This window comes from Bemisia tabaci, chromosome 1, assembly GCF_918797505.1.
Source record: "Bemisia tabaci chromosome 1, PGI_BMITA_v3".
In the NCBI taxonomy this organism is placed as follows: Eukaryota; Metazoa; Arthropoda; class Insecta; order Hemiptera; family Aleyrodidae; genus Bemisia; species Bemisia tabaci.
This window is the reverse complement of record NC_092793.1, coordinates 75,184,840-75,198,121: the sequence shown is the minus strand read 5'-3', so window position 1 is coordinate 75,198,121 and position 13,282 is coordinate 75,184,840. Positions and strand designations below refer to the sequence as shown.

Genomic DNA, 13,282 nt, shown 5'->3' with positions numbered 1-13,282 from the left:
TGAAGTGGTAACAGTGCAAAATTTAATCTCCCCTCCCTCCCATCGCCGGGTTGTTATCACTAAAATTGTGCGTAAACACTTCTCTAAAATCATAAAAAATTGTTAATAGGTGTTGTTCCGTGCATTTACCGTATGTATCAATTTACTTTGTCTTGTAGTCGCGATCGCCATCGGTATCAGTCTTGTCCCGACTTTCTGTGTTTCCTCAGTGAGAGAACGTGCTTTCAAATCCTTATCAGTAGCTCTACTCAGCCAAAAAATTTACTGTTTGCTCGTACTTGATCTTCTTCATTGTCCTCGACGTTTTGGAACTTACTGTGTCACTCAACAGGAAAAAGAAAAAGTTTTGTCAATGACCATAACTTAGGGTATTCAACACCTTTTCCCAGTTGATGGAACTTGTCTCGCCATGGCAGATGACTCCAGCGCTTGGGATGACTTGATGGAATTGCCAGCCGATCCACCAGATATGCGGCTAGTCTGTCTAAATTGCAGGTGAAAGAGACGAGGCTTTACCCTCTTTTTTTTTAATTTTAATTGGTGTTACTTTTCACCCGTTGACTTTTTCGAAAATTCCCAATAAAACAGACTGATTCACTGAGCAGGAACATGAGTGAAAATTTGCTTCAATCTTCGTAAGAAATACACTTCAATATCCATTGGAATTCTCAGGATGTATATGTTTGTAGCGTCACAAAAAGACTGATGTCCTCCATCAACTCTGTGCACACCAATGATACTATCACAGGATATGAAAATCATGTTATGAAAGATCACATCTTAAGGATTCAACCATTCTCTAATATTATATTAACTGCGTCACTATCTGCTTAAAAAAGGTCTGCTCTTGAGCATGGCATGGCTGGACGTGTAATGTGGAGGTATGGCGTGCAAGTTGACAACCGAAGTTGACATCAAAATTTGTTGAAGAAACTAAGATGTATTTCATTTCACAGATACTTACCTATGCCACCTTTGGTTGCCAATGTGCGCTCCTGAAATGATTGATATACATGACAGCGCCACAGCTGCTTTCACTATCTTTGCTAAATCCCAATTTTATTAAATTTGAATTTCAGAAGGTATCTCTGAAAAAATAGTAGAATAAAACAACCAACCAATCCGCCACTGAAATTACCCTTTGTCCAGAACTCTTAAGACCAATATGTGCTAATTATTGAGAACCACCCTTGCTCCAACGTTCTCCTTATTCCACAAACTCAATGAAATTCAAATTCCTACGTACTTAAATAATTTTCCATGTGACCCAAAACCATCAATTGTGGTTATAGTAACAACAAGAATAAATTACTTAATAACACTTTTTCTTTCATATGTTTCAGTCGACCTCAGTCTGTATGCTGGTGCCCTTTCTTACCTGTTTCTCCACTAAACCCAAACTGTCGTGTCGTTCTCCTTCAGCACCCTGCGGAAGAAAAGCGCTCAGTTCGAACAGCACCAATTCTTTCTTTGGCCCTAGCACCTGGAAAATGTTTAATTTTCAAAGGAAAAAAGTTTCCGCATGCAAGGTTGGTTTCCTTTCTATTATTTTCCCCTTCCCTCTCCAAGTCTCCGGATAACTATACTTACAGATCTGCTAAATCTCAATTTTTCAGAACTTATGTAAAATTCAAGGAGGCTGAAAAGTTTTCTCAAGGATGCAGAAAATGCTGAATTCCAAGATTCCTAAATCATGTCAAATCAGAGAAGAGTTTATGAAATGCAGGAAAAATCATACTCTCAAAAAGAATCTGAAATCTGAAACTTATCAGATTGTAAACCTACAAATCAGCCACCCTTATTCATTAGAACTCTAGTTTTCCTTTTCTTTCAGTTTCGAAAATACTTGAGTCAGTGATGCCAAGGAGGTTTTCCTTTAAGGCGCATATTTAACTGATTTCATAGTAAGCCAGCAACCAAGAATTGTATTTTGCTCAAAAGAGCCGAGTTTTCTCTAAGTAATAAACTGTTTCCATAATATGAAACAAAACATTCACAAACCTCTTTTACAATTAAATCGATGTATGCGAAAATGTCCGTTGTCCAATACAGCGTTTCATAATTGCCGTGGGTTTTTTTGTCCCACGACACTGATGACTAGGATCGATCTCTTTTGTAAATTTTTAATTATACTTAGGGGATTATTTATAAAATTGTTCTACACTCCTAACGTCTTTAAACCATCCTGTGTCGTTAAGTTACAACAAAATTGTCCACTCAAATTCTGAAACACTGTCTTGGACATCGGACGTTTTTGCATATATCAATTTAATTATTAGAGTGTTTTGCACAGCAAGATACTTTGTACAGTGCAAGACCAAAATGAGAGTTTTTCTGTTTTGAGTGTTTCTGTAATCTATTTTTTTTTTATTTGTAAATTACCTATTGACATTATTTTTTCTGCTCGCTTTTTAACTCATCAATTTTTCCCAGACATGAAGGTTTAGCTGACATTTTGGCATCACCCAACGCCATTTTACTCTACCCATCTTCCACATCTGTCAGTATTGAAACTCTAGATTTAGTGTCACAGGATTCCGAGAAATTCTATGATCTCGTGTTAATTGATGGAACCTGGCCTCAGGCCAAAACTATATTCAATAACTCTCCTATTCTCCGTAACATGAAACAAGTAAGTATGATTTAGTAGGTTGCTTTAATTATATCTATATTATTACTAAAAGGGAGAAATTTCAGTGAAATTTATCAGGGAAACATCTGGCAAAACATGATATGATACCATGGTTCACTGGGGAATTTATTTTTCATTCATTAAAGTACCTATGCAGTTTGAAAAATGTACCCTGGAGAAAAGCTATTTAAAACTGCAATCTTCCATTTTCATGATACAAAAGTACCAGATAGTGTCATAGTTTTAAGCCCTAAAGTGGCACAAAAGTTCTCTTGAACACTCCCAGTTTTTTCTGAAAGATATTCTTCTTTTAAAATTTTCCACTGAGATCTCAAAATCTGATTTCTTATTCCAACTTCACAAAAATAATTTTATTGATAATCTTGCCTCTATGGTCTGAGGACCTATTTCCTGTTGACGGTCAAATGTACATTAATTTTAGGCCCGAATGTTTTAATTTTTGTCATACATATTTGGACATTATCTGTTGTTTGTTGGTCTGATTCAAATTTCTGAGGTGACAAAAGGTTATTTAATTTACTTGTTATTTTCAGGTTACTCTGACAAATCATGAAGGAAGTCGGTTTGTGATCAGAACACAGCCGACAGATAAATGTCTCTCTACTCTGGAAACAGCAGCCAAAGCATTGGCTCTCCTGGAAAACTGTCAAGAAATCCAAGAAATTTTACTGAAACCCTTGAACGCAATGTGTGATTTCCAACTAAATCATGGGGCCGTCACTCACCACAGTAAGGAATTTTGCATTCAAAACCAGATATATCCAAAACTGGTTGGCAAAAGACTCAGTAAATTAATGAGGAACGCATGCAAAGATAATAATTGAGTGAAGAAAAACTGAAACCAGTAAAAACTGAGGTCCTCTTTAATTTTTAGAGTTAAGCAAGCACATACGTGTTATTTTCTGACTATATGCCGGTTCTGTTTTTACTCCAAGTTCTCTTTTCTCCCTTTTTGTTCCATGTAAGTAATACCTTATTGTATTACTTATCATGTATTAACATACATGAACAACTTTTTTCGACTTTCCTTTTAAATAAAAATATATTGTAAACTGAATGAGATCCTTAGTTATGGAGGGGAAAAAGGCTTGTCTGATTTGTATTATTTTTCATTGAGAAGAGCAATTCATTTATTTTTATTTATTGTATTACATTTATTGTAATGTTGTATATAGAAGAGGAAAGAAATGTTTATATTGATTGTTAATTTATTAACTTAACAATAAAAATTGAGTTAATTACACAAATATAATTTTCTGTTTGACATGTTTCACTTTTCCAAAAAAAAGAAGAGAAAAGAAAAGAAAAAGAAAAAAAAAAGTCTCTCCAAAACTCTGTGGTAGGTATGTAGAAAATATGGTAACAGTACAAATAAAATACCTTTCTCAAAGCTGATCGATACCTTTCTTCTCAAGTATTCAGCTGTTAAGTCCAAACTGATCTAGAATATGTATAACCATCGAGTTTTGCTCTATTGACTTTGAACTTTGAATTTGCTGAATGCAAAATTATTCCATTTATTAGACACCTCTCCCCCTTCTTTGATTATTGACTCTGTGCCTTGAATCTACAAAGAGTCGAGACGATCAGAGATCTGGGTGTTATTTTTTACTCTAATTTCTCCTTTTCTGGCCACACTGGTTTTGCCGATGGTAAATTTTCCAAAATTTTTGACTTTATTGAAAAAGTTAACTAACTGGCCACATTCTGAAGAACAGAAGAAAACTGTAGCAAGGCTAAGTGGCATTTTATGATAACAAATATCAGGATATCTGGGTCTTCTTTTCTATTTGATCTGTTCCTTCAGTCTTTCAGTGATTTGATCACAGTGATTTGATTTAATGGCCAGTTGTCTTATGCGGAATTGTCCACCATCTTTCTTCATTGCAAAGGAAGGTTCACAGAGAGCTCCATTCAAGATACAGATTCCTTATTTGGTACATTCATATGCTGTAAAATATAGTCTACTGCTTCCTTAAAGCTTGGGAGGACTTGAAAAGCTGGTGGCGAAATTTTTTCCTCATCTCCTGGCCGATATTTACCAGTCTTCACCAGGATGCCTTTCATCCCCAGTTTTTGGGCTCCTTCGATGTCATCAATCACATCCTGGAAAAGAAACAGGTGAGAAAAAAGTACATATTTTATCTTAGGTTGTTTGCATTGAATACTTCAATGATATGATGCCAAAGTAAAAGCACGGAGCGCATATTGTGACTTCAATGTATGATGTTTACAAGGCCGTTCATAAATTACATTCTGTTTTGAACCCTCTCCCTCGCTTGATCATGCGTTCATCATGAAAGTCTGAAGCTTTGGAGAAAATTACATATGTCTTGCTATCCTGAACCTCCCTCTCCTCAAGGGTAGAAAATATTCAGAGATCCATTCTAGGTGATTAATTCTTTGCCAAGACCAGTGTTTCAATCTACCAAGAAGTTCGGGGACCAGTTTGGTCAGCTTGATCAATATTCAGGGGCCAAAATGGTACTTTTTTAAAACATTTATGATGGGAACCAGACGAATTTTGACACCTGCAAATCAGACTTCTCCTAACTGATTTCATATTCTTAGATCCTCTTTTCACCTAGCTGGATCCTCTTCGAGGGGTCCTTAGTAGATGTTAGTATCATAGCACGTAGAAAATTTGAATTGATCAAAATTGCAAATTTTTCTCTTGTGCATCGAATTTGGAAATTTCCATTATGTTTCCCATGTTTCACGAGAGCAATCTTGATGAGAGCACAAACGATGCTTGGTTTCCAACATTATCTGGTGGTTCATCGGTGTGACATACGAAAGAAAGTACAACTTACGTCTCCAATCATAACTGCTGCTGCTGGATCAATCTCTCCAAGCGCTGCTTTGAAGAAGTCAACGGATGGTTTGCCAACAGTATCTGCTTTGCAAGTTGCAGCATACTCTAGTCCTTTGACAAACATTCCAGGCCCCAACGCTAAACCATCAGGTCTTTTGAAATATCGTGCTTGGTGAATTGCAATCAACTTTGCTCCAGAGAGTAAAAGCCTGTGAGTTGAAAACCTTCAAGTAATTACATAAGGCAAAACATAAATCTACCCAATTCGTATAATTTTTTAGGTCTGAAAATTTCCCAAAAATACATGAGACTGCTGAGAAAGACCAAAACATTTTAGCCTATCTTCATGAGAAAAATTATATTCTGTTCAACATAACAGTGGCAAGTGTAGTGTGATGATAAAGAAAAAAAACATCTGTGTTGCAATGAACTGCTTGTGTTTTAGATGTTTTTTTTTTGGCATGCTACAAACAGAATGAAATTGAGGAGTCTTCGGCAGATTTTCAATTTGACTGTCCATTCCTACATATGTGTTAAATTTTACACTAGCTGTGGGGTGACTTCATGGTTTCAATATGGTAATTTTTACCCTACAGTTGTGCATTCAGCCCTTATTTGCAAGGAGAGCTCAATTAAACGGTGGTGGACTATCTAATAAGTCTATCACCTCCATAAAAAAACTTAATTTTATGAGCCTTTTGTGTCACTTAGAAGCTGATTTAGATTTTAGTATCATTTTTCTTGCACAAGTTTGGTATGCAGTACCTAGTTCGAAAATCCTCTCCATATGGGACAAATCCATTCATTCCTCACATCAGTTGATTCAAAAACTTAACTCAGTCAGTAAGAAGGTGAGGAGGCAGTTTTTTTTTTCTTCAAAATTGCTTACATCTTGAAGAAGGGGGAAAAGTATACCTAAAAGCTTTGTTCAAATTTTCGTAGTGAAACTGATCAGGAGCTAGTCCAACAACAACAGCATTATGGTCCGATGTGACATTTAGATGGGTCCGGAAATCTTCTTCTGCCGCTTTGTCGATGATCAAGAATGGTCGTAGGTTTTGGGACGTAACCAAGTCATTTGCAGCCCATAATGAACTCCAAATTTCATTCACATCAAGTTCAAAACCCAAAGAGGTGAGCCGTTCATGAAGAATCCGCCGACACTCTTTGGTCGTGTTGGTGACAAATTTTACTCTCAAATTTGCTCCTCGCAATCTAAAAAATGGAAGAACAAGAAATGAATGAGTGCTTATGTGGCTTTCTCAAACACATTAAAGTACCCCTACCAACTACTCAACATCACTAGTCATTTTTTCACATTTGTGAAAAATATATTATTCATTGACTTCTGGACTTTGAAGACATGACTTTGACATGTCTCCTAAAAAAAAATAGGAGAAAAACTATTGAAAGGATACCTCCTGTTCCATGAAGGTACTTAAAATCATTCATACACCACCTTAAAAAAACCACCTGATCAAAGGTTTTAAAGATTGTTAGATACCTGTTTTAGTGATAAAAGATCAAATTACTGATTTGACCCGTTCTCAAAATACAGGAGGCTAATGTAATTTGGCAATTAATAGCAAATTTTGCAAGGAACTTTAAAGCAATTTACTTAAGGGAAAAATTAATAATATGCAAAAGTCTGAAATGTTCTTACTTTTTCAAAGCTTCCACCGCTCCTGGAATGGCTTCATTGTCAACATGAAGAGTACCACTTAAATCAATGAGGACTGCTTTTAACTTTGACATACTTGGAAAGTGTACTTATCGATGAATTCAGATCCTGTAGAAAACCCAAACACTTGATTCACTAAAAAGAATGATTACAGCAGACTTGAATAAGATGACAAGTAATTGGACGATAAAGTTTACCTGCAATGTAGTTATGACCAGAGGGGTTACTGACAAACAGTGATGTTTTCAACTGACTGCGTCATTTAAAAACTGCGGTACTTAATGCTAACATTTGGACCATTGAATCTGCCTGCACTGATGGCAGCGCAGCTACAGTATCTGTGCTAATTAATTAATTTTGTTATAATGATGCGGAGAAGACAGAGCAAACATGAGTAGAGAAAGTTGATAAGAATCAAGCAGAAAGTTAGTCCCTCAACCCTCGTTAGCGTTAGACCCATTGATCTCGGATCTCATGTAGAGGAATAACTATACACATTTCGTCTTTAAAATTAAACACGTTGACTTACCGGCGTATGAACACAAAAATTTTGCATAATAGTAACTTACTGAACTCACCGGATTTGAATTGAAAATATCAACTCAAGAAAAAAGGTCAAGGCACGGCATGGAGTTTGTTTACATTGAAAGCTAACCTCAAAAAAACTCGTGACGTTTGGTTTGTTGACAAGAAGTGTGTTTAGTGATAAGAAGACAGTGACAGTTTTGAAGCATTGAAGTGAAGGAAGGATGGGAGCCGAATGAATTTTTATTAATTTTTATGGGACAGGATGCTAGTTTCATAGAAGGAATAGATGTACTCATGCCAATTAAGATAGTTTGAAGTCATTTAACAGTTTTCACATGTGAATTATGTTCCCCTTAAGCTAAGCCGTATTATGTATGGTAATGACCATCTACTCATTTTGCATTGAATTTTTCCATCTTTCCCTTTTTGGGGGTCTATTTAGTGATAAACGACCCTATGGCTCCCAACATTTAAATGATTGGTCTATCCTGGATTCAATACTATGAAGTTCGGCGCCCTAATGAAAGACATTGGCGCAATGCGCAGATTCTATGGTAAGTAACTTCACCAATTTATTTATTTTAATGACACATCTACAATATATCAATTTCAGCCCTGTTTCCCACCATGAGCATAGCTCGAGGTAAGTGGCAGATATGGTCTAATCTCTCTTTTGGTGAATTTTTATTTATTAAGTAGCTAACAAATGCCGTAAATCGGGATAACACCAAAACTTATTTTGTAGTATTAGACTTCAAATTTTTAGATCCAACGCTGAACAAGGTTTTGCACTTTTGGAATGCATTACTTAGAAGACCAGCTGTCTTCAGTTTAGAATCGAAAGTCCATAAAAGAATCAAGTTTGCAGGTCTTCTTTGGCATTCTTAAAGTATGTAAGCTGATATGGTTTGTAACATAGCAAATGCACAATGTTGAAAGAAATGCATACTAGGACTGTGTAACAAACATATCATGCACCATATCTGTAATAGCTCAGTCTGCCAAATATGGCATTAAAGTCCATATCAAGTAATAGGTACTGTCAGCAGCGTTAGACTTGTGCACTGAGAGAACTGCCAAGGCAAAAATTAATGAGAATAATGAAAAGCATGGCAGATTTAACAAGCATGTAGATGATATCAGTATATTGTCACAAGTTAAATATAAAATGATTCAACACATTTTTACTTCACACATTTCGAGACCTGACAGCATGCCCTAGTAAGAATGATGAATAAATCAGTGTCATAAGTACTTACTTAATGCCAGCAAAGCAGTCGAAGTTTCTACTAATTTCAACTGACTTCAGAAATTAATTTACCACTAACCAGAATTCCAATGCATACATTGGTTGCAAAATTGCTGAAAGTTATAGCCACAAATAAATAAAAGGCACCATTTCCAAGGGGCTCTCATATCATGAACTGCCACTAATTTTAAGTCTCATGATGTAAAATTGCAGAAAATATGAGGTGTGTTTTCAAACCAAACTCCAAGGAACTGTCAGCAGACGCAGGATTACTCTATATCATTGTTCTCCTCTAATTTACCCATTTATATGTGGTGATGGTTAAACTTAGATGAGCACCTAAGTTCTCTTACCAGAAGATGGTTTATTTTACGGATGTTTCTCCTTTTTGTTTTGTTACAGGAATTTTAAGTCTCCTCGCTAAACTTACAAAGCGGTGTGTTCTAAGAATAACACGCGACCATTTTTATTTCATTATTCAGTCGGAAAACTGGTCTGTTACTCAGCATCTTCTGGTCTGGGCATATATTGAACAAAACAAATTTTTTGATGTCTATAATTTAACTGGCGTTTCAATGCATACAACTGATACTGGTGAAGTCCTCAAAGACGAGATCATGCTAGAAATAGTACCAGGTAAGTAATGAAATAATATTTTATTGAATTGAATGAAGTTTTCTCTTAACTAAATTTTTATTGTAAACTTTATTCAGGTAACGCAGGAGTATAGTTAATCCACTCACCCTATAGTTGAGCTATGAATTCTAGTCAGCGTCTTTTTGTTACATACAATAACACTGTTGGACTGCGTTTGAAAAAACTGAGTGTCTAGTAACAAAATAATCTTTAGAGGTCTTGACTACTTTAAAATTATTGATAACACTGAAAGTTTCCAAATGCTGGAATATTTATTTTCCAGGTTGATTGCAGTATGAAAAAGCACCCAAAGGTTATGGAATTTTGGAGACTATCATTTTTCACGAATTCTCTGTTTCAGATATGATGGTGGGGTCTTTGAAATGTTTAAAACCAGCATCATCCAAAAGCATAGCTCAAATTAAATCTTTAAAAATCAAGCTAACAGATAAACTCTCTCCTTGTCTCACTTTCAATGTGGAAATGGTTTGTACACTCTCATTGTTTGACTTTTTAAAATCAATTTTGCCGCTCTCAGATTATTGTGCTTTAAGCTCCACTTCATTGTTTTGTTTTAGAAAGGAGAGAACTCAACTATTTAGACATAAAATGCAACTTTTATCATTCCAAGATTTTTATTTAAAAATCTTATACTCATTCATTTTAATCCCTGGATTTGACTGTTTGCTGTTCAAAACAGTATGCCCAATGTTCAATGTTTCTTCAACCCCTACCCTCTGGGGGGCTGGATAAGAAAGTTACAATTTCTTAAGTTCTCTAGTTTCCCTCTACGGAAGCAGAAAAGGCGAAAAGATTTCTGTCCGTGCTCTGTTCTGAGGTATAGGATCTACATAAATCCTCTTTTCCTCCCTATTTTGAAAACCTGGCTGGCTGACTATTAGTTAGGTGGTCAAAAAGCTTCTGCATCCCAGGTCTTTAGTGTCGGTTTGAAGCCGTAATGTATTTAACTATCTTTGAATAAAAAGGGCAAAAATAGCATTATAAGCATAAGCATAGCTACGATTGGCCATTTTTAGCAAGTCCTAAGCAAAATATTATAAACTCTATGTTCTTAACAACTATATCCTGGTTGAATGTGGACTAATTTCTTTGTTCTCAGAGCTCAGCTGCAAATAAATTTGTGCCCGACCACGTGATGCATGATGTTCCTGTGACTGTTATACCAAGGAAAGACTGGGACTATTATTGTAAACCTCCTCCTCAAATCAATTCTGATGTGAGTCCTTTTATCATTGGGCAACTTTTTTTTTTACATTTTGTTCATCGAATGCAACCCGTGGCAGCAGATTTAAAAGTGATGACTTTCTTTTTTACATTTGAAATCTAGAGGAGGCAAAATTATAAATCTTGCCCTGATTTTGCCGGGGATCTAAAATCCCAGATCACTCCAGGCATGTACCATTATCTAACGTCATAGTGTCACTATATCACCTATGTTATGTACCTCTATTGAGAGATTAGACAGAATTAATATTATGTGTAGTTTTTATATGATACTTAAATTAAGTTTAAAGAAACAAAGAAACTCTTTTAGCACTAGCAGCATGTTCCACCAGCAACTCAATTTAATAGCAGATGTAATATTTGTCTTCCAGGTAGTGTTTGAAATGCTGAACATAAAAGTATTCAGGATAATAGTGGAGAAAATGAAGAAATTAAGTTCATCTGTAAGGGTTACTGTGAAATCAGACAGTTCACTAATGCTACACGTAGAAAAGATTGATGTCAGTGTCAAAACATACTTTCAAGACATACATTTAATTAAACAGCCAGGTAAATCATCCACTTAATTTTTAATATCGATATGTGCTTTCGTTTTCTGTCTCTCATTGTTGATAGCTGTTCGCAAGGAAAGAATGTTTGATAATTAAAACTACATTCGCGGCAGATTTTGGCACCAACAAATTGGGTGGTTCCACCAGTGAGAGGTACGTTCAGTCAAAAAGAGATGTGATTAAATCAATGATACCTCCGACCAGTACAATCTCATTTCAGTGTGGTTCAACCACGAAATTTAACTACCTCTCTTACATTTAAAATCTTTTTTCTGAACTTTGAATTATCGAAAGGAGAAAACTTACGACTAGTTGATTTCAAAAGTACCCCTAACTTCTTCCGACTAACTTCCCCCAATATGTGACAGTGGATTTCTGTCAACTTGAACCATTGCATGTCTTCATTGTTAAAAATTTCCTAGTTTTATGAGTTTCCATGAATGTTGTGTAGTATTATATGAAATTTAAATGTTACAGATGATGGTAATTTCGAAATTTCAGTTCTGGTCGACACAAAGAGATTGTCTCATTTTCTTACCTCTGATAGTTCTGTGCAACCACATCAAGTTCGCTGTAGTGTAAAAAATGGAGAACTGTTACACCAATCTATAAAAGATGAAGGCTTTGCTTTCAATTATTATCTGCCTGCCCTTGCTGATTCCTGATTAATGCATCTAATCTTTTGCTCCTCTCTTCAATTTTTCCAAAACTCTGCCCTTTTTTCCATTTAATTAAGTTTTGTAAGTAATTTGTAGTAACAGTCATTGATAGTTGTATAGTTCCTCTATTTTTTTAATACTAGGATTGGTTATTATTAAAAGAAAAAAAGACCTATGTACAGACTTGATGTCTTCTGATTTTTTTCAAACCTTTTCAATATTCTCCTAAATGTCTCCCACAAACAGGAATGTAGCTATTCTATACCCTCTCACATATTTACGGCTGTGCAAAACCACTTATCTCCGTTTGTGACGTTGCCGACTCCTTGTCATAAGTACTTTATTTTTACTTTGGAAAACTGGTTAACATAATTTTTTGAAAACTTCCTTGATTTTTCCTCTCAGCAGAATATTCCGTATGAATTTCAAAATAGAAAATTTGTTTGTTTCTCTTCAAAAAAATAAAAAAGGAGTGGCAATTTCAAAACGTATAGTAATGGAGATGTGTGATTTCGCACTGTGACCATCAATATGAGTCCTAGGTTAGGGTTTTTATGCCTCCTCTGACATAATTTTTTAAAATACCTTGAAAATGCTGTAAGGAATTTTTAAAGTAAATTATCAATGTCTAAACTGAAAATTGCATCTCTCAAATGCAGTATTTCAAAATTTTCGATTAGGTACCTTGTATATGTTTCATTCTTCTAAATCTTGAATATTGAGCATAGTAATTCCTTGAAATTTTCTGTGAATATTTTTAAATGAGTAAACAAGATTCACAGAATATTTCAAGGAAAGATGTTTGCCAGGTTACCTACTTTTAAAAAAAATAGATTTTGAGCAGAGATTTGCAACGTTCAGGTTGGATTTTCAAATTGTTTTACTTTAGTAATTGATATTAAAAGCATTTTTGTTGGAAATGGGGAAAGAGGAAGTTTAAAGAAGCGGCTGAATATTTCAATGTAACAACTGGTGGTTGTAAAAATTAGGTAAGTAAACAGGTAGGTATTAGGTGGTTAGGTAATTCATTGATGACCAAAATGCATACCTCTGTTCGCAACGTTACAGACTTCCTGTCATACTTCAGTTTTTCCTTGGAAAATTAATCGTCATGTTTTCCTGAAAACTTCCTTGATTTTTCTTCTCTATAAGCAGGATATATCGCTCTAAATTTCAAACGAAAAAGGTGGCTTGTTTTTTCAGAAAAATACTAAATGAGAGCTGAAATTTTTGAAACATAATAAAATGGACCTATTCATTTTTCG

The 13,282-nt window shown here is 35.2% G+C and overlaps 3 protein-coding genes across 5 annotated transcripts; 2 read left to right on the top strand and 1 right to left on the bottom strand.

Annotated features, from left to right (window-relative positions):
• The first annotated feature begins 26 nt into the window (after positions 1 to 26).
• On the top strand, positions 27 to 3,805 carry Dtwd2 (DTW domain containing 2). Its single transcript, XM_019050543.2, has 4 exons — positions 27 to 495; positions 1,344 to 1,529; positions 2,434 to 2,632; positions 3,187 to 3,805. The coding sequence occupies exons 1-4, from the start codon at positions 410 to 412 to the stop codon at positions 3,475 to 3,477; spliced, it is 762 nt and encodes a 253-aa protein (XP_018906088.2). The 5' UTR covers positions 27 to 409; the 3' UTR covers positions 3,478 to 3,805.
• Positions 3,806 to 3,839: 34 nt separating this feature from the next.
• On the bottom strand, positions 3,840 to 7,840 carry LOC109036359 (haloacid dehalogenase-like hydrolase domain-containing protein 2). Of its 3 annotated transcripts, none has more exons than XM_019050540.2 (5): positions 7,728 to 7,840; positions 7,132 to 7,257; positions 6,384 to 6,683; positions 5,467 to 5,677; positions 3,840 to 4,759 (listed from the first exon to the last, which is right to left on the bottom strand). In XM_019050540.2, exons 2-5 carry the CDS (start codon positions 7,221 to 7,223, stop codon positions 4,568 to 4,570), a joined length of 795 nt encoding a protein of 264 aa, XP_018906085.1. In that variant the 5' UTR covers positions 7,224 to 7,257; positions 7,728 to 7,840; the 3' UTR covers positions 3,840 to 4,567. The 3 variants fall into 3 exon arrangements, with proteins under 3 accessions (XP_018906085.1, XP_018906086.1, XP_018906087.1); XM_019050541.2 differs by having other exon boundaries at positions 7,719 to 7,793; XM_019050542.2 differs by lacking the exon at positions 7,728 to 7,840 and adding an exon at positions 7,679 to 7,697.
• Positions 7,841 to 7,871: 31 nt separating this feature from the next.
• Hus1-like (Hus1-like checkpoint clamp component) lies at positions 7,872 to 12,200 on the top strand. The gene is made up of 6 exons (XM_019050539.2): positions 7,872 to 8,231; positions 9,329 to 9,562; positions 9,924 to 10,048; positions 10,683 to 10,799; positions 11,179 to 11,356; positions 11,836 to 12,200. The coding sequence occupies exons 1-6, from the start codon at positions 8,180 to 8,182 to the stop codon at positions 12,021 to 12,023; spliced, it is 894 nt and encodes a 297-aa protein (XP_018906084.1). The 5' UTR covers positions 7,872 to 8,179; the 3' UTR covers positions 12,024 to 12,200.
• Positions 12,201 to 13,282: the final 1,082 nt, after the last annotated feature.

Bases quoted from the DNA above. Each gene is read 5' to 3' on its own strand.
- Dtwd2 (XM_019050543.2), top strand. From the start codon at position 410: ATGGCAGATGACTCCAGCGCTTGGGATGACTTGATGGAATTGCCAGCC. The intron at 496-1,343 runs GTGAAAGAGACG...CATATGTTTCAG, and splicing joins CTAGTCTGTCTAAATTGCAG to TCGACCTCAGTCTGTATGCT. The intron at 1,530-2,433 runs GTTGGTTTCCTT...AATTTTTCCCAG, and splicing joins AAAAAGTTTCCGCATGCAAG to ACATGAAGGTTTAGCTGACA.
- LOC109036359 (XM_019050540.2), bottom strand. From the start codon at position 7,223: ATGTCAAAGTTAAAAGCAGTCCTCATTGATTTAAGTGGTACTCTTCAT. The intron at 5,678-6,383 runs GTATACTTTTCC...TTCAACTCACAG, and splicing joins AATTTGAACAAAGCTTTTAG to GCTTTTACTCTCTGGAGCAA. The intron at 4,760-5,466 runs GTAAGTTGTACT...TTTCTTTTCCAG, and splicing joins CAGCAGTTATGATTGGAGAC to GATGTGATTGATGACATCGA.
- Hus1-like (XM_019050539.2), top strand. From the start codon at position 8,180: ATGAAGTTCGGCGCCCTAATGAAAGACATTGGCGCAATGCGCAGATTC. The intron at 10,049-10,682 runs GTTTGTACACTC...CTTTGTTCTCAG, and splicing joins TCACTTTCAATGTGGAAATG to AGCTCAGCTGCAAATAAATT. The intron at 11,357-11,835 runs GTAAATCATCCA...TAAATGTTACAG, and splicing joins ACATTTAATTAAACAGCCAG to ATGATGGTAATTTCGAAATT.